This window comes from Saccopteryx bilineata, chromosome 9, assembly GCF_036850765.1.
Source record: "Saccopteryx bilineata isolate mSacBil1 chromosome 9, mSacBil1_pri_phased_curated, whole genome shotgun sequence".
NCBI lineage: Eukaryota > Metazoa > Chordata > Mammalia > Chiroptera > Emballonuridae > Saccopteryx > Saccopteryx bilineata.
Window position 1 is genome coordinate 10,751,983 of NC_089498.1, and position 18,172 is coordinate 10,770,154.

Sequence of the window (18,172 nt, forward strand, 5' to 3'; positions counted from 1 at the left end):
TTCATTCAGGGCCATAGCAGCTTCCATGGCCTCTCCACAAACCAGCCCAAATACAGGGGCTCAAGGGAGGCACTGCAGAATGCCCCTGACCTCCCACTCCACTGCCTCCCCCAACTTCCCAGACGACCTGGTCCAACACATTCACTCTACACCAAAAAGCTGGAATCCGGGAAGGCAGGGCCCCGCCCAAGGTCACTGGCACAGCCTGAACAGAACCGGGCCCGGGACCCCTCCTCTTGAGCTGTCTCGCCCAAGTCAACGTTTCAGGCCATCAGATTTCCACTCTCCCTATCCAGGGGCTTTCGCGCTTCTTCCTTTGGGGTGACAGGTGAGGGGAGCGACGCCCCCTGGGCCAGACCGGAACGAGCTTTTCCCTTAGTGGAGGTGAATTGAGGGGAGCAAGGACCTTTTCACCTGCCAGGGGGCTGAGGGCTTAGAACATCTCTGCCTGGAGATTGTCGCTCCCACGGGAGTTCCCCAAGGAAACCCTGAAGGTGGGAGGAAAGACGACCCAAGGACCCCTGGACACCCGGTTCTTCCTGACCACCCCCCTCCCCCAGGGCTTTTCCCCAGCGGTTTCCACGAGACGGCAGAGGTGGAGGAGAGGGAGGGAGGGGTGCTGCCTCCTCCGGGCTGGGGTTCCCCTCAGTAATCTAAACAAAGACTGAGGCGGAGGCTGCCCCCTCCCTCGGGAACCGGACGCCCCTCGGCTGCAAGGGGATCGTAGGGGCAGGCAGGGCATCTCTCCGCACCTGGCGGAGTCCAAGCAGCGGGGACCCTTCCTCCCGGCGCCCGCGGGAAGTGAGGAGTGGGAGGGGAGCGGCGGGAATCCACCGGAACCTGGCGTCGCGGTGTTCCCCTCGCCCGCCTGCCCATCCACCCACGGGCACTCCCACCGCGGTAGGAGGCAGAAGCTGAGCCCGGGAAGGCCTCCTGGGACCAGCCACACCCACGTGGGCACGCCCCCGAGGCGCACCGCCCTCGCCCGGCCTCCGCCCCTGGCAGCCGCGCGCGCTAAGGGGCCCGGGGCGGCCGACACCCGCACCCGCACCCGCACCCGCGCGTCGGCGGCGGCCGCGGCGAGGCCCTGCTCCCGCCTGCGCGTCTGTCTGTCTGTCTGTCTCGCTCGCATCGCCCTCGGTGAGTTGGCGCCGCCCTCCGCCCTTCTCCCTTGTCCCCCTGTCATTGTGGCTGCGGTGCAGCCACTGCGCACGACCCCAGACTCAGCGAGCTGGGCGCCCTGTCGCCGGGGCCACCTTTTGCCCACGCGAGGAGGCACCCTCCCCTCCCCACCCCCACCCACCCGAGCTCTCCCTCCTCGCCGTCCAGCCGGACGCGGGGACCCCAGGGACCACGACCCAGCCGCCGCCCGCGCCTCCCCCAGCACGACACCCGTGTGGCTGGGCCTCTTTGTTCCGGCGCGGGGCGCAGGGGCCCCCTCTTGTCGCCTCCCGAGTGTCACCGCACCCACCCCGCGCGCTCCCTCCCCTCCCGTAGTTCACCCCGACCAGGTGGCGGCGGACGCCTTTTAGGGGTGCGCGGTCGTCCAATTGGTGGATTTTTAAAAGCGTTTTGGAGGGGGTGCGCGGCGCGGGGGGCGGGGGGACGGCGAGAGAGCTCCTGCTCCGGCAGCTGCTCCCGCACTGCTCTCCGCTCTCGGGCTACTTCGCTTGTCGCCTCCCGCTCCTCTCCCCCACGCCGGGCAGCGCGGGACAGCGCCGGGCGCCGCGATGAAGGTGCTGGGACACAGGCTCGGGCTGCTGACAGGTACCGCCGCCCCTCGCCCCCCTCGGCCGCCCTCGCCGCCCGCTGCTGTCCGAGTTGGCGCGGGGCGCGGCGGCCGGGTCTGGGCGGCTCCGGTTGGGGCTGGAGGAGATGCCAGCTGGTTCCCAGCCCGTGCGCGCCAGTCCCCGTAGCAGCCCGGCCCCGCCCGGCTCGTCTCCCCAGGTCCCCAGCGTCCCGGAGCGCGGGCCAGGGGAGCGGCCTCCTGCAGTCTCGGAGTGGCCGAGCTCCGGTCCGGTTCCCTAAAGGGAAAGGGAGCTTAGAATCCCTGCCCTCCAATCAGTGCCGCTCGGTCCCCTAAAGAAAGGAGCTCCAGACCATAGCCTCTTATTCCTGCTCCCTGTGACAGTCTGAGCTAGTCTCCCAGGAGAAGTTTCCCGCTGGATGCAGAGGCCAAGAGGCCTGGGAAGTGGGAAGTTAGATTGGACCCCGATGACTGGGGACCCGCAGCCTTGGAGCCCCTGTGGAGAAGTGGCCAGACACGGCGCCGGAAGCCACATGCAGGGAGCTGTGACTTGGTGTGCCCAGAGGAGGAGGCGGAAGGAGCAAGGACAGGGGCCAGGGTGCTGAAGGGCGGGATCCACTCTCCCAGGCACAGGCGGCCTCTGGGGTCTCCGCTGTGGGGAAACTGGACAGGAGGAAGGGAGGCTAGGAAAGGGAAACAGTCCGGATCCCACCGGAGCCCTGGGCCCGGGAGCTGCTCAATCAGTGCGTCCTGGATGGACATGCGAATTCCAGTGAGTGTCCTCTGGCACCTGGGCAGTTTGGTCCCTAACCTGAGGACCCTACTGTCTGGTGAGGGAGAACAGAGCACAGGAACCCTGTTAGGAGACGGGAAAAGGGCAGCAGTGTGGGGGTTCCCTCAGGGGACGGGTTGGGATCTGAGTGGGGATGAAGCAGAGCGCTTTGAGCAGGGGGCAGTGTTTGAACTGGACTCTAAGAGGCAGGATTTCTATTAGTGGAGAGGGTGGTAGCATTACAGGCTGGCGGATGGGGGAACAGCATATTGCTGAGGCCCTGGGGTGTGAGAAGCTTGAACTGGGAGTGGGTTGAAGTGGAGCCTGGAAGGAGAGAGAGGGCGGAAAGGAGGGAGGGAGAGAGTTTGTGGGGGTAGGTTGAGTGAGGTTTCAGGCTGTGAGTGCCTGTTAGAGCAGCAGGGCTGGCTGCTCCTTGGCTCCGTGGCAGGCTCACACCCAGTGGGGCGTGGGGCCTGTCCCCAGAGCGCTGGAAACTCTGGCCAGGTCCTCAGAAGTGCCAGATCTGAGCCCAGTTATCACAGGGCGGGCCCCTCCTCCAGTTTCTTGCCAGCTTTTCCTTGTAGAGCTCACCTGAGGCCAGCCTGTCTACCTGACTTCAAAGGGAACCGCACTGGTGGCTGAACTTGTTAAATCCCCCCGAGGGGAAGTTTTTCCAACCCCACGGGCTCTTAGAGTCTTGCATGCAGGTCCAGCCTCCAGCCACGGAGGGCCTGGAGCAGGAATGCTCTCAGGGAGCATGTGCAAGGCTCCAGTGGGGGTCCAGGCTTTGGGGTCCCCATTCAGTGTTGGGACCCTCATCTTCTAGGGACAGGTACAGTGAGTTCCCTTCCTCCCTCATCAGACAGGCGTGCACGGTCCTGACAGACTGCCTGAGGCCTTGTTCAGGCTGAATCAGGACCCCCCTTGGTGAATGTCATTGATCACTGTCACCCTGGGAGACAGTGCATCTCCTCAGTAGCTGTCTTGTGGTCTTTGCAGCCTCCCTCTTCTCTTCAGCTCCCTCTTGTCCTCTTCCCTGTCCCACAGATTCAAGGAAAGGGAAAGGTGGCCAGTGCTGGCCACCTGTGTGATTTCAGACAGGTTACTTAACCTCTCTGACCTCAGTTTTCTCATCTTAGAGGTTGAATTACTGAGCCTGCCCTCTGAGAGTTGGAGTGGCTCACTGAGATAGCACAGATGACACCCCTGGTTGGGGGCAAGCCCTGCTGGGCACCTCTCGGCTCCATCTCCCCTCTGGTTCCTTGATCTTGGCTGTCCCTGTAGTGGAGGACTCCACCTACCCTGGGTGGGTGGCCACTAGGAAGTTGAGCTCTTTCCCTACCCTACTTACCCTACTTTATCACCCATGTTCCCATTGGATGAGAACAGGTCACAGTCAGGGCGCTGGCCGGTTCATTGGGGTGGCACACAGCAAGTGGGCATTAAGTGTTGACTGAGTCCAGGCTCACGTAGCCCACCCATAACCTGTGTCTCCGGGACAATTTCTTAGAGATCCCCATGTCAGCATTAGAAAATCGTTTCACCGGACCTTTTGGTTAAACTCATATTTATTTAGCTCTCTATAGTTTTCACATCCCTCAATGTTATTATCGTGCCATTTTACCACCTCACGAGAGGCCAGCCGCTTCCTCACCTCACAGCGCTGAGAAGAGGTGGAGCTGGGTTTCACACCTCCATCCTGAGCTCTGGGTTGTCCTGTGTGTTCCAGTCACATGGCTGTGGGCCATTCTCGCAGTTGCTCTGCACCTCACTTTCCTCATCTGTAAAATGGGTTCATCATGGTACCCACCAGGACATGCTCTTCAGCAGCAGAAGTGAGGGGGTGTGTTAGGTGTTGAGCGCAGTGTCAGGCAGGCGGGCGATCCGCAATCGGCAGCTGTGCTCTTGTCCCCAGGCTGCCACCTCAGTGTCCCGGGGCCGCCCCCTCCCCCCTGTGCTCCAGTCACCTGATGCCTTTCCCCCTGGATGTTCCAGTTCCTTCTCTGGGTTCTCCACACCATCCGGGCCTCCCTGAGATGTGCCTCCAAGGGAACCCTGCTTAGGCCTTAGGTTCCCACCAAACGGGACAAGGTGGGCATGACACTAGGGACCTGGCCCCTGGTTGGCCTTCCGCAGCTCGGACACCAGGTGGGGAAAGCCAGGTGCCCCTCACGCACAGGGCTGGCAGGGTGCCCGTGAGTTGTCACGCCTAGCCTGAGCATCTTTCCGTTCCAGAGAGAAGCGGGGAGGCGGTAGGGGTTGTCCCCGCAGGCTGCAGGGGTGACTGATGCATTTCCCAGATGTCCTCACAGCGTCTGCAGGCTCAGGGAAGGCCGGGATTTGGGAATCAGAGAATGTGAATTTCAGGGTCTCGTCCCTTCTTCTCAGTTTTTGAGCAAATTCTTAACTTCTCTAGACCGAGTTCTGCTCATCAGTGAAATGGGAATAATGGCCCTACATTCATTAGCGTCATGAGAAGGAGCCCAGTGTCCTGGCAGCCCCGCGCAGGCTTGTTGCTGTCCCCAGAGGGCACATTCTCAGTGCCTCTGGAGTGGTGCTTTTTTATTTCCCAGCGTGATGCGGGAAAGTGGGACATTAGTCCCATTGCAAGTAGAAAGGTGACAGTTTTTGTGCATTTGCACTCAAACAGTATGTCCTCACAGTGGTTCAGAGAGAGCTTCTAAATGGCAGGTCTGGGCTCTGAAATGCTCCCCTGGGAGTCTCAGTATTGGATGTTGGAAATTTTTAAAAATACACTTTTTTACTGATGTATGATTTAGAAGCAAAACTTTTCTGTCTGGGCTTTTGGTGTTATTTTAATGCATGGACTTTGTCTCTCTCACAATTTCACCGATGACATTGACATAGGACCTGATCGTTGGCAGGTGTGTTGACCCACATTTTACACGTGAGGGAAAGTGAAGCACAGATTTACCCCAGGAGGCGGAACATCCGACCCCGAGTCCCCACGTCAGGTCCACCCGTCTCCGTAAACCTGCCTGCTTCCCTGGGCCGTGGGGATGTGTGCATGGGGGCTGCACAGGTGAGCAGGGAGGCGCGGTCTGCCTGAGGAGGGGAGAGGCGTGCGGACCGCCGGCTGTGCCCAGGGCCACGGGTGAGGCAGGGCGGGTGTCCAGCAAGCCATTCCACTGAACATACGATGGTCAGCGATTGTGACTTTTATGAAGGGCAAGTTGGCAATGATGTCTCAAAAGCTGAATAATATATGTGGTCTGTGACTCAGCAGTTGAGTTTTTAGGAACAAATAAAGATGTGTGCAGAGGGGCTTGAACAAGGATGCTTATCCTGTAGTTGTTTGTAGAAGAAAAATAGAGGCTGGAAATCATAACCTAAATGCCTAACAGGTAGAGGGGGTTACATGCATGGGAAGGCGTTCATACCAAGGGACCCAGGCAGCTGTGAATCGTGCTGCCAAAGTTATCTATCCACCTGAACAGATGTCCCCTTATGTAATACTAATGTAATAATAACGGTGATGACAGCTCACACTTAGGTGGCATTTGCCACGTGCCAGGCGTAGTCCTAAGTGCCTTCTATACATTAACTCATCGTCATAGCAACCTGTGAGGTAGGAGCTATCATTTCGCCCTTTTGACAGGCAAGGAAAAGAAGGCACAGAGAAGTTAGGTAATTTGCCAAAAGTCACCAGATGGTAACTGGCCGGCTGGAATTTGAACCAGGATATCTGGCTCCAGGGTCCAAAAGATGCTTCCAAACAGCGTTCTTTGTGTTCTGTTTTGTTTTGCAGTGTTTTGCAGTGTTTTGCAGTGTCGAGAGCAGCTCTGAAATAGGAAGGAAAGGAGATAAAACTGTTAATGGTGGTTTTCTCTGGTGAATAGGATTCTATGTGATTTTCACACCCTTTTGCTCTTCTGTTTTTCTGACTTTTCTCAGTGAATGCGTATCATGTGAAATTCAACTTTTATTTTTTAAAACTAAAAGTTAACAAATGTGTAGGAGGAAGTGGGAGGTGCTGGGGTTCTGATAAACCCAATCCAAGGTGTTGTGCAGAGGGCGTGTTCTCAGAAAACCCCAGGGAGGAGGGGTCATTCAGGTGGGTATTGACCTCCGCCATTCCCTGTTTCCCTAAGAACAGGGGAAAGGACATTGCTACCGGTTCTTTGGGTTGGTTTGGTTCTAAATCTGGCCCTTCCTTGTGGTGGCAAGCTGGCTGCTGGCTCACAGACCATTCACCTGGTAACCCAGCAAAGAGCTTCTCTTCCCCAAGGATTCCAGCAAAGGGCTGGTTCTGATTGGAGCCTGGGCCCTTCCTGAACCATCTCGGAGGCCCCTGCCCAATGGGCTGTTCCCTCTCATTTGACTGTGCTGCTCTCTCCTCGTCTCCTCTCTCTAGGACTCAGTCCTGGGACATCTTCTCTGTTCCGACTCCCTCCCTAGCGGATCTCATCTAGTCTCATGCGTTCAGACACCATCAGGAGGCTGATATCTCCGGCCCCAGCCTCTGCCCTGAGGTGCAGACTCTTAAACCCACCTGCCACTTGCAGTGTCACCTGGCTCAGCCTGAGCTGTCCCCAAGAACAGTGCCTGGCATGTACAAGGCCTGCCCGGCTCATGAATGGCAACTCTGTCCCTCCAGCCGCCGTGACACAAGCTGTCAGCTGCTGTCTTCTGAATAGTTGCAGTCCCTGGCTTCCTGGCTGGCATCCGCACCCCAGGTCTATTCCACACGGAGCAGGAGGGGGGAGCTTTTAAAATGGAGGTCCTGTCCCATCACCCCTTTGCTCAAAGCCCCCACAGCCTGGCATCCACACCCCAGGTCTATTCTACACGGAGCAGGAGGAGGGAGCTTTTAAAATGGAGGTCCTGTCCCATCACCCCTCTGCTCAAACCCCCACAGCCTTTGCACTGGCCGTTCCCTCTGCCCTGAGCACTCTTCCTGGGGAACGCAGGCCCTCTCCTCCCTCCCTCCCCTCCCTCTCGGCCTTGCTCATGTTGCCTCCCTAGTGAGACACCCTTCTATGTTTTTTTAAAATCATTCCATTGATTGGAGAGAAGGAGGAGGAAAGGAGAGAGAGAGAGAGAGAGAGAAGCATCACCCCCCCTCCGCCCGTTGCACTTAGTTGTTCCATCTAGTTGTATACTCATTGATTGCTTCTCCTACCTGCTCTGCTGGGGATTGAACTTTGACCTAGGTGTGTCAGGATAATGGTTTATCCACTGAACCACCCGGCCAGGGCAGTGAGACCCCCTCTTCTTACACCCTGTTTCAGATCACAGCTCCCAGGCACACTCCCCGTCTCCCTCTCTGACATCACTTCCTCTGTGCACGCAGCACCTTTGAGACACCTGTATTGAGTTAGATTTGTTGATGGTTTGCCTCCCCACCTAGAAAGTTCCACAAAGGACCTGTTGTCTGTAAGGGTCAGTATGTTGTCTCCTGTGCCTAGAACAGTGCCTGGCATATACTAGGTGCTCAAACAAAATCTGGTGAATGAATGAATGAATGACTTAGGCCTGGGCCACTGGGGCGCCAATAGGGGTGTGGCCATCCCTGCCTGAACCACATGGACTGAGAATGGGTTAAGGTGGCCTTTTCCAAAGGGAAACCAGGTGCTGTTCTGAGAAGAAGGGCCCTGGATGTTGAGTGGGCCCTGACCCGGGGCACCCTTCTGCAGACATTGTATTTGAGGCAGGAAGATCCTAGGAGTTCTTGGGTATGTGCTTTGCCAGGTGAATGTTGTTCCTCCAAACAGTAATACATTAGGCATTTCAGAGGAGTAAGGGTATCCTGTGAGAAGAATATCCTTAGAATGAAATGAATACCAGTGAGTTCCAACTGACCTAAATGAATATATTGGAGGAGAAAGGGCAGCTCTTTCTTACGGGATGATTCTAATTAATAAGCGTAGAAGGGATGACGGAAATGGAAAACTATCATTAAGCAAATGCCACAATAATAATTATAGGCAAGAATTTTAGCAACCGTCGACGGTTGCTAAAATTAGTGGAAGTATGATGAGAAACAGGACGTGTACATAGTCTCAGAGTATCTTCCCACAAGATACTTGTAATTACGAAAGGAAATCTAGTGACTCGGCGCTGGAGAAACCTGCAGGCACCACCTTAATCAAGGGTAAGGTCCACATCCCAGTAATAAAACAGATTCACAGCACTTACCCCGGTGGGATGCAGTGAGAAGGACACATCACTGCTGTGTTCTTTCCGCAAATGTATAACCTGTGTCTAATCAGAAGCAAACCACAGACAAACCCTACTTGAGGGACGTTCTACAGGTTGAATAGATGAGCATTCCTCAGAAGTGTCAATATCATGAAAGACAAAGACAGACTGAGGAACTGTCCCTGGTTGGGGGAGACGATGTGACAACCAAATGCCTTGTGGCATCCTGGATTGGGGTATTATTGGGGAAACCGGTGAAATTCATACAAAATATTGCATCATGTTTTATTTCCTAGTTTCTCGAGTTGTATTATGGTTCTGGGACAGGCTAACAGGAGGGGAAGCTGGGTGATGGGTATGTGGGAGATTTCTGTGCTCTGTCTTCTCTCCAATTTTTCCATAAGTCTAAACTTATTTCAAAATAAAAGGTTAAAATATGGGGGAAGTATCATGTCTTAATTTTGGCAATGTTTTCTCTTCTTCCTCCTCCTCCTCCTCCTCCTTCTCCTTCTTCTCCTTCTTCTTCTCTTCTCCTCCTCCTCTTCCTCCTCCTCCTTCTTCTTTTTCTTCTCCTTCATCTTTTCTTCTTCTTTGTGAGAGGAAGAGAAATAGTGAGGCAGACTCCCACATGTGCCCTGACTGGGATCCACCCGACAACCCAGTCTGGAGCCGATGCTCAAGTACCAAGCTATTTTTAGTTCCTGAGGCTGATGTGCTCCAACAGAGCTATCCTCAGCACCCGGGGTCACACTCAGTTGAGCCACTGTCTGCAGGAGGGGAAGAGGAAGATAAGGGGGAGAGGGAGGGAGGGAGAAGCAGATGGTCGCTTCTCCTGTGTGCCCCAATTGAATCCAGGATGTCCATATGCTGGGCCAATGCTCTATCCACTGAGCCACCAGCCAAAGCCTTTTTTTTTCTTTTCTATTGGTACATAAAATATGAGTTGAATTATAATAATCGATACCTTAGATTTGATGAATCTGCTACATAGAATAAGATCTCCTTTTATACCCTTCTAAGCCAATGCCCTTCCCTAGAGACAAGTATTGGCAAATTACCCTGAGTCATTTGAGGACCTTTCTTTTTTAAATTTGCAAATATGTGGACCTATATTTTTTGCAAAAATGAGCTTATTTATACTTGCTGGTCTATGCCATGCCTTTTCTCTGAACTGCGTATTTTAGACTGCTTCCCCTGTCTGCGCGGAGCTTCCTCGTTTTTTAAATAGCTGCGTGGTGCTCTGGGGTGTAGGTGTTCCGTCGCTTACTGAATCAGTCTCCTGATGTTCATTTGGGTTGTTTCCACTTTGCTACCACTCCAGACGGAGCTGCAGCCAGCGTCCTCTGTACTGACTCTGAGCGCACACGTGGGCTCTTGCCTTTAGCATAAATATATACCTAAGGACAGAATTGCAGAATTGACAGATATCTGCATTTTCCTCAACTAGCAAGGTGCCCTCCAAAGACAGCTGAACCCACTGCAATCCAGCCAACAGCCTCGGAGAGTAGGTGCTGTGTCCCCCACAGTCTCGCCAACACTGAAGAGTATCAATCTTTTAACAGCGTGGAGTCTCCGTGTGGAATCACTTCTTCATTCGTTCATTTTCTCTCATTCAACCACACATGTCAAGCGTCAGCAGAAAAGAGGAAGGATTGTTTTTGTTCTTGGTATTATTGTAGGGGTAGGATGGGGAAAGGCATTCCGGGCAGAGGGAACAGCATGATCGTGCTTCCTGTGGGCAGAATGTGCCTACTGGGTCAGCTGGGGTCTTAAGTTGTGAGTGTCAGAATCCAAAGAGGGCTCAAGCACAGTGAGAATGTGCTGGAAGAACAAGTGTGTGTGTGTGTGAGTGTGTGTGTGTGTGTGTGAGAGAGAGAGAGAGAGTGTGTGTATGAGTGTGTGAGTGAGTGTGTGTGTGTGTATATGTGTGTGTGTGTGTTGTGAAAAGAGAGAGGGATTCACAGGCCCACCTCAAGGGTAAAGCAGGAGAACAGGTCTCATTCGTGCTGGGCATAAGTTGAGGGGCTGTAACTAGAGAGAGGAGATGGAGGCTGGGACAGAAAGAAAAACTGTGTCCCCCGAACCCTCCTGTCCTGCCATCTACGCGGGGAGACAGAATGGAGTGGGGTTTCCAGGCATGGACTCCGGGTTCCCTTCCCGGATCTGCTGCAGGGGGCCGGCCGCTCCCTCCTGGAGCCTCTCTTTTCTCCTCTGCGAATGGGGACACTGAAAGGAAGTCTAGTCCCTGTCCCAGCTCCCTCCCCAGTGGTCAAGATGGGGACACCGAGAGTGTTATGATCGCCATTTACAGGTAGGGTCCCCAACTGCCGCTGTGGTGGTTAGAAGTTGAGTTCCTGTTTTCTGGGGTCACTGGTCTCTGGGGCTTCTTCCCAAACCACGGCGTCGGCCCGGTGCGGGGAGAGGGCGTTTGGGCGCACAGGGGCGCACAGGCGGCAGGCGCCCACCCTCTGCGATGTCATTCTTGCCTGTGGCTCAGACCCCTCCCCCGGGGAGGAGCGGGCCAGGCCAGATTGGCTCTGGTCCATGGTGAGGCTGAGTTCATTTCTCTGTGCCTTTTCTTTCAATAATGGGGCCTTCCAACCAGGATGTCAGGGAGTGCAGCATCCACAGAGCACCCTGACCCTGACCTGCCTGAGGGCCCTTCACTCTGTGGTGGAAAACAAGACAGCCGTTCCACAGTCTGGCCTCTTTTCCCCTCCAGGTGCTTTCTCCTGCCTCCCTGGCTCACCTGTCGGGTTTCTCACATACACTAGCTTTACTCTGCCACATTCTTAGCTTTCTCCTTCCGTTCTCAGTGAGAAAGCTGTAGGTGTTTGGGGGTGGGGAGCGAGTCTTCACTGCACAGTGTGGCCCTGCCTTGCCCGCCCCTGCTCACCCCTGGCCCCTGGCCACTGAATGCTGGTAGGAGCCCCCCAGTTGTTGAAATAATTGAAAATCTCCACAATGTATTTCCCAAACCTCCCCTGCCCCTGTCTGAGCAGCGTTTCCCATTCAGACAATGGCTGTATTTCGTAGGATATGCAACTACTCTTGATCGATGCAATTGAAACGTTTATGGAACAGTTTCGGGAATGACCATGTAATCACTCAAAAGAAATGCAATTCCTGTCAAAGAACCCACCCACACTTAGGTGGCTGAGACGCCCCTTCACCAGGGGCCTCTCCCCTGTCTCTGTCATCTGAAGAAGCCCCGTCTCCTCTCCCCTGTCCCTTTGCCGTCCCTTTCACTGGGACATCAGCGTAGCCTCCCTCCCAGCAGGTCTGAACCCTTCCTCCCACCAAGGACAGGGGGAAAAGAATTCCAGGGTTGTCTTAAGTAGGCAGAGGACGGTAAGGAGGACCCTGGCCACCTATGCTAAATTACTTTCTTTCTTTGTCCCATCGAAATGGATACAAAAATCTCCCACTTAAAAGGCATTTTCTACCCATTGTTTCTTGCACCTCAAAGCTTTCTGAGGAGAGGAAGGCTAACACTCCCATTTTGCAGGGAAGCAATCCTTTTAGTGATCTGCTCAAAATAAAGTTAGATGGTGAGTAATGTAGAAGAAATATTGGCGAGGGTTCCAGTGACTCGAGGCCCAACCGCTGATAAAGGAGGGTTGGACTTCATCGCTGGCCCCTGGGTTCTTTTCTTTTCTTTCTGGCAGAGACAGAGTCAGAGAGAGAGACAGAGACAGACAGGCAGCCGGAAGGGAGAGAGATGAGAAGCATCAATCATTAGTTTTTCATTGCGACACCTTAGTTGTTCATTGATTGCTTTCTCATATGTACCTTGACCGTGGCATGAGCCTTCAGCAGACCGAGTAACCCCTTGCTCAAGCTAGCGACCTCGGGGTCTCGAACCTGGGTCCTCTGCGTCCCAGTCTGACGCTCTATCCACTGTGTCACCGCCTGGTCAGGCCCTTTGGTTCTCATCAGGGGTTCCTGGGGGAGAAAGGGGCAGAGTCAAAGCGCCCTCCCCGCTGCTCTCAGACCCTCCCTGCCCCGTGCTCCCTAAGCCCTTGCAGAGCTGGCCGGCTTCCTTGTGGGACATGGAGAGGAATCTTATTTCCTTTCTTTTTTTTTATTCTTGTCATCTTGATTGAGATAGAATTGACATATAACGTGTACATGTAAAGTGCATATGTGATGATTCGGTAAGTAATCTTTTCCTTATAACTTAGCTAGTGACTTATTTATTTATTTATTTATTTATTTCAGGGACAGAGAGAGAGTCAGAGAGAGGGATAGATAGGGACAGACAGAAGGAACGGAGAGAGATGAGAAGCATCAATCATCAGCCCTTCGTTGCGACACCTTAGTTGTTCACTGATTGCTCTCTTGTATGTGCCTTGACCGTGGGCCTTCAGCAGACCGAGTAACCCCTTGCTCGAGCCAGCAACCTTGGGTCCAAGCTGGTGAGCTTTGCTCAAACCAGATGAGCCCGCGCTCAAGCTGGCGACCTCGGGGTCTCAAACCTGGGTCCTTCCGCATCCCAGTCTGACGCTCCATCCACTGCGCCACCGCCTGGTCAGGCTCATTTTTATTTTTAAAGTAACATTTTTTATTTTTTAATTGCAGTTGATAGAAATATTCCATTAGTTTCAGGTGTACAAACCTGTGATTAGACACTTTACAGAGCTTACAGAGTGACCGCCCTGACCCATCGAGCATCCACCTGACACCGTGCGCAGTTATCACAATATTATTGACTCTGTCTCCTATTCTGTTCCTGACATTCCCATGGCTATTCTGTGACTACCAATCTGCGCTTCTCTGTCCCTTCACCTTTTATCCAGCCCCCGAACCCCTCCTGTCTGGCGGCTGTCAGAGTGTTCTCGGTATCTATGAGTCTGTTTCTGTTCTGTGTAGTGACTCTTTTTAAAATCATAACGTTCTTAGGAGGAAACTTCTCTGCCCCTCCCTGCTGTGGAATGTCCGCCCTGGACCATTTTCCAGCGCCCCACATACCCAGAGCTCCCCCGTCTCGGGGCCCCACATCACGGCCTGCTGGGCCTCGCGCCGTCTCTGTTTTCCATGGGCTGAGACGTTCCCGGTTCTCTGGATTCCGAGGTTTCTCTCCAGCCCTCTTCCCCTCCACCCCCTCCATCGCGGGCCATCTGTCCCTGCACGGCCCACTCTCGGCCCTTTTAATAGCACCAGCCTTGGGGAAGATGGTCTCCTGGGAGGTCTCAGAACAGGCCTGGGTGAGGGCGGGGGCACCCCAGTGATGCCATGGTGGCTAATCGGTTCATCGAATTGGGTGCTCAGGCAGGCTGGCGGCTAAAACAGCCCTAATGGGGGAAGAGTTTACAGGCTGGGACCCTTCTGTTAGCCCCCGTCCAGATGGATGGGTGAGTGTGCAGCTGTCAGAAAGGATGGAAGAGAAAGGGGTGGGGGTGAGGGGAGAGGATGCCTTGCTCAAAGTACAGCCCATCAGTATCGTGTTAGCTGGTTTCCCCGGAAACCCCTGCGAGCCAAGCGCACCAGCTTGGCACCGAGGTGCGGGGACCTAGGGGCCTGGGTGGCACAGGCCTCCCTGCCTGGCCTCTGAGGACAAGGCTCTCCCTGTGAGCTCCACGGGTCTCGATTAGCCTTCCACGAGGACTGGGTGACCAGCAGCTGGCAGCCCAGGCTCAGCACATCTCAACCCCAAACTAGACTCCCGTGGGGACTCCTGTGCATTGGGGTGCCGTCGCTGTAGCACTCTGGAGAGCTGATGCTTCGTGCTTCTGACGAGAGGGAAGGAAGCCAGGGAAAGTCTGGAGCTGCAGCCTGGCCTCCTGACAGCCCTGGCACAGAAGTGGGTCCCAACCAACGCCCTGTGCCCCTGGGTCCCAGGCAACCACTGGCCTTCCGCAGGGAGACGCCAAAGCAGCAGGGACTGGCAGGGGTGGGATGCGGCCGGCGGGGGCGTGGGGTACATTCTTGGACCGACCAGCTGATGGTATTGGCAGCCTGTCAGGGCAGAAGAGAAAGTCTGAGGCCTTCATCCTTAAGAAGGGCTAAAAATAGAGTTGGGGAGGAAGAAAGGATGGAGGGAGGGAGGAAGGGAGGGAGGGGAGAGAGGAGGGAAAGAAGGAAGGAACCCATCAGGCCAGCCGGCTGTAATGTTACAGGACACACACTGGGCTGGACTAGGGGTCTGAGACCCCATTTCCAGGCCTGGCCCCATGGAGACCTGCCCGTGAACCTCTCTTAGCCTTGGTTTCCTGGCCTCACTGCCTGTCGGCGTGCAATCACCTAGCACAAGAAAGCCCCTGGGGAACTATGAAGTGCTGCGGGCAAGAGTATTGTCACTGCTCTGACACCAGATGGTCTTTTTATTATTATTGTTATTGTTATTATTATTATTATTTTAATGTTGTTTTTTCCTGATTTCAGACAACAGGCTGTAGTTTTCAGTCTTCCACTGGGGATAATGCCTGCGAATTTTAGGGTATACATCATTCCTGGCTTGTTTGTGGGGCTGTCTGTACTTTTCATAATTTGGATAATACTGTAAGTTTTATAATTGCCTTTGCTCATGTTATTAAATATCTCTTATAAGTTACTGACCCATAGTTGATGTGTCCAATGCCCTATTCATTGACACCTAGCATTTTCAGTTTTTCTTGAATATTATAAATGGCACTGTGGTGACCGTTCTTACAGAGAAATCATCAGAAGCCCTCTCTGAATTCCTTAAGAAATTTTTGCAGGGAGAGGATTGCTGAGTCCAAGAGTATGAATCTTTCAAGCAGTTTTAATTCATTCTGCAAAACCGCTCACCAGAAAGATCTGTCACTCTATACACCCACAAGCAATATAAGAAAAGTGCCAGTTTCACATCTTTGCCAGCGCTGCAAAGCTGGCCAGTGCATTGGGCAAAAAAAAAAAGGGGGGGGTGTCTTGTTTTAATCTGAATTTTTTTGACATCTAGTGAGCTTTAATACATTCTAGTATATTGATTGGCCAATGTTAATTCTTTTATGAATTTCCAGTTTGTGTCTTTGGCTAGCTTTTCTCTTGGTGCATTCTGATCTAAGCCATCCTGAAGTCCAAGTGACGGGTGGCGGTGCCAGGCAGCTGGATGGATTGTGGGACCCTAGGACCCTCTCTGTGCCCCCTTCCGACCACCACTGGCTCCTCCAAGCACACACACAGGCATGCATGCATACATGCATGTGCACATATGATCATTTCCTCTCCTGAGGTTCAGGGGCCCAGGGTCTGCCAGGAACACCCACCAGGGCCCTGGACCTACCTGCCGGTGGCTGGGAGTTGAGTGGTCACCGTATGTCATCCCTCCCAGTGGATGCTAATGTCATGACAGGCACCCCCTCTTTCAACATTGTTCTGCCTGCCACACTGCCAGACACCCCCCCCCACCAAAGCCACCCTCATCCAGGCTCCGCTAGGCCCTCTGGACACCCCTCAGCTCTGTTCCCTCTGTAACCAGCCTCCATCGGCTTCTGACCCTGTGTTTGGCTTCTGCACATTGGCCCCTATGCTTTTCAGTAAATGCAGAGATTTACTTGAAATTGTTTCAGAGGTCATCCTGTATTGCTTTCCTTTCGTCTTTCTTTTTTGAAACATGTTTTAACTTTTAAGAACAAATGATACAACTACATCACTGAGCCAAGCAGGGGATCCCTGCGGCACGAGCCTTGCTGTCCGCTGAAGGGCTGCGATGACCCTGCGCCCGGGGACCCCGGGAATGAGCGATCAGTGTGGTGTCCTGGCCCCTGCCCCAGCCCGGCTGGGAGAGTCAGAGCAAGAACCGGGCATCCCGGCCACTGCAGGTCCCAACCCTCGTCCTCGCCTTCCCTCCCCAGGGCTCCTGCTCCACGACGTGACCATGGCCGGGCTGCAGGAGCTGCGATTCCCCGAGGAGAAGCCGCTGCTCCGGGGCCAGGATGTCGCCGAGCTGGTGAGTCGCTCCTTCGCGGTCCTGGGGCGGAGGGCACCCCCTGGTGGCCAAGAGGAAAACCGCGTGTCTTCCCTCCATTCTTGCGCAGCTGAACCTCGGGGGGGGGGGGGGGGGCACACGCCAGAATACTCGGGCCACCGTGAGAAGCCTAGTCCCGGCCTTAGAAACGGTCCCGCCCAAGTTGAGTGCCCATGCAACTAACACCTAGCCATCCTCTCTGTGGCTTTGGCTGTCTTTGAGGCTGGGAGGTTCCTTTAGCAAAGTTACTCCCATTTCAATAATGAGAAAACCGAGGCACAGAGAAGTAACTTTGCTTGGCCAAGGTCACACAGCAATCAGGGAATGAGGCTGAACTTAACCCCTGGTTCTGGCACGGTGCTTCCCCACCCGCCTTTCCTAGTCTGCAGCATCTGTCCTGTCCCCGCAAGCTCTGAGGTTCGAGGCACGTGTCACCAGCAGTGCGCCTCCAGGAGCAGTGGGGCAGAGGCACTGGAGATGCTATTTTGTCCCGAAGGGCCCCTATCGGGGCTCTGGGGTTCGATTCCAGAGTGATTCCTGCCCCGCGCCTCCTTGTTGCGCAGCCTCCTGGTGCCCTTCCTCTCTGAGGGCAAGCTGCGGGGGGCTGTGCTCAGAGGGTTCTAGGGCCTCGGGGCTGGGTGGGTGTCTCTGCAGGTTATGCTGTCCCAGTCCCCACACCCCCTTCCCGGTTTACAGATGGGGAAGCCAGGAGCCCAGTCCCTGACCCGTGGGGGCCCCCAGGGTCTGCGTTTCAGTGCCCGGGGCCTTGACTCCGTTCTCAGCTTCTCTGCTCTCTCTGCTCAGCACAAGTCCCATGCCGGGGCCCTGGTCACATCTGCCCTGTCCCCAACCCCCCCCCCCCCAAACATCCTAGATGTTCTGAGCATGGCCTTTCCAGATGTCAGTGACACCTGGTGCTGTCTGGCCTCACTCTGCCTGCCAGAGTGGTCTGGGCTGTCCCTTCCTCACTCACCTCAGAGACAGTTTCCTTTTCTTTTTTATTTATTTATTTATCTATCATTTTTATCATTTTATTTATTTATTTATTTTTACAGAGACAGAGATAAAGTCAGAGAGAGGAATAGATAGGGTCAGAGAGACAGGAACAGAGAGAGATGAGAAGCATTAATCATCAGTTTTTCGTTGCAACACCTTAGTTGTTCATTGATTGCTTTCTCATATGTGCCTTGACCGTGGGCCTTCAGCAGACCCAGTAACCTCTTGCTCGAGCCAGCGACCTTGGGTTCAAGCTGGTGAGCTTTGCTCAAACCAGATGAGCCCGTGCTCAAGCTGGCGACCTTGGGGTCTTGAACCTGGGTTTTCCGCATCCCAGTCCGGTGCTCTATCCACTGTGCCACCGTCTGGTCAGGCCAGAGTTTCCTTTTCTAGTGAGTGTCTATCCCTTTCACTTTTTATACCTTCCACAGCCTGCTAGGTGCAAGTACTTTGAGTCCAGTGGGGAGTGACTACTTCTGCAGGTATGCCTGCCACCCCCACCCCCATTCCTGCACCCCCCCCTAGCCCCTAGCGCAGTCCCTCCTTGCCCTGGGGCCAGTCTCTG

The 18,172-nt window shown here is 54.5% G+C and overlaps 1 protein-coding gene across 3 annotated transcripts in view; it reads left to right on the top strand.

Moving 5' to 3' along the window:
- Positions 1-1,012: 1,012 nt before the first annotated feature.
- NDRG4 (NDRG family member 4) overlaps positions 1,013-18,172 on the top strand; it is a 34,662-nt gene continuing 17,502 nt past the window's right edge. Inside the window, exons 1-2 of one of the 3 annotated variants that reach the window (XM_066243903.1) lie at positions 1,013-1,140; positions 16,499-16,593. In XM_066243903.1, coding sequence (XP_066100000.1) covers positions 16,522-16,593 — 72 coding nt within the window. In that variant the 5' untranslated portion in view covers positions 1,013-1,140; positions 16,499-16,521. Of the gene's footprint in view, positions 1,141-1,609; positions 1,768-16,498; positions 16,594-18,172 lie in introns of those variants that run through there. The other 2 variants (XM_066243901.1, XM_066243902.1) reach the window with 2 other exon arrangements.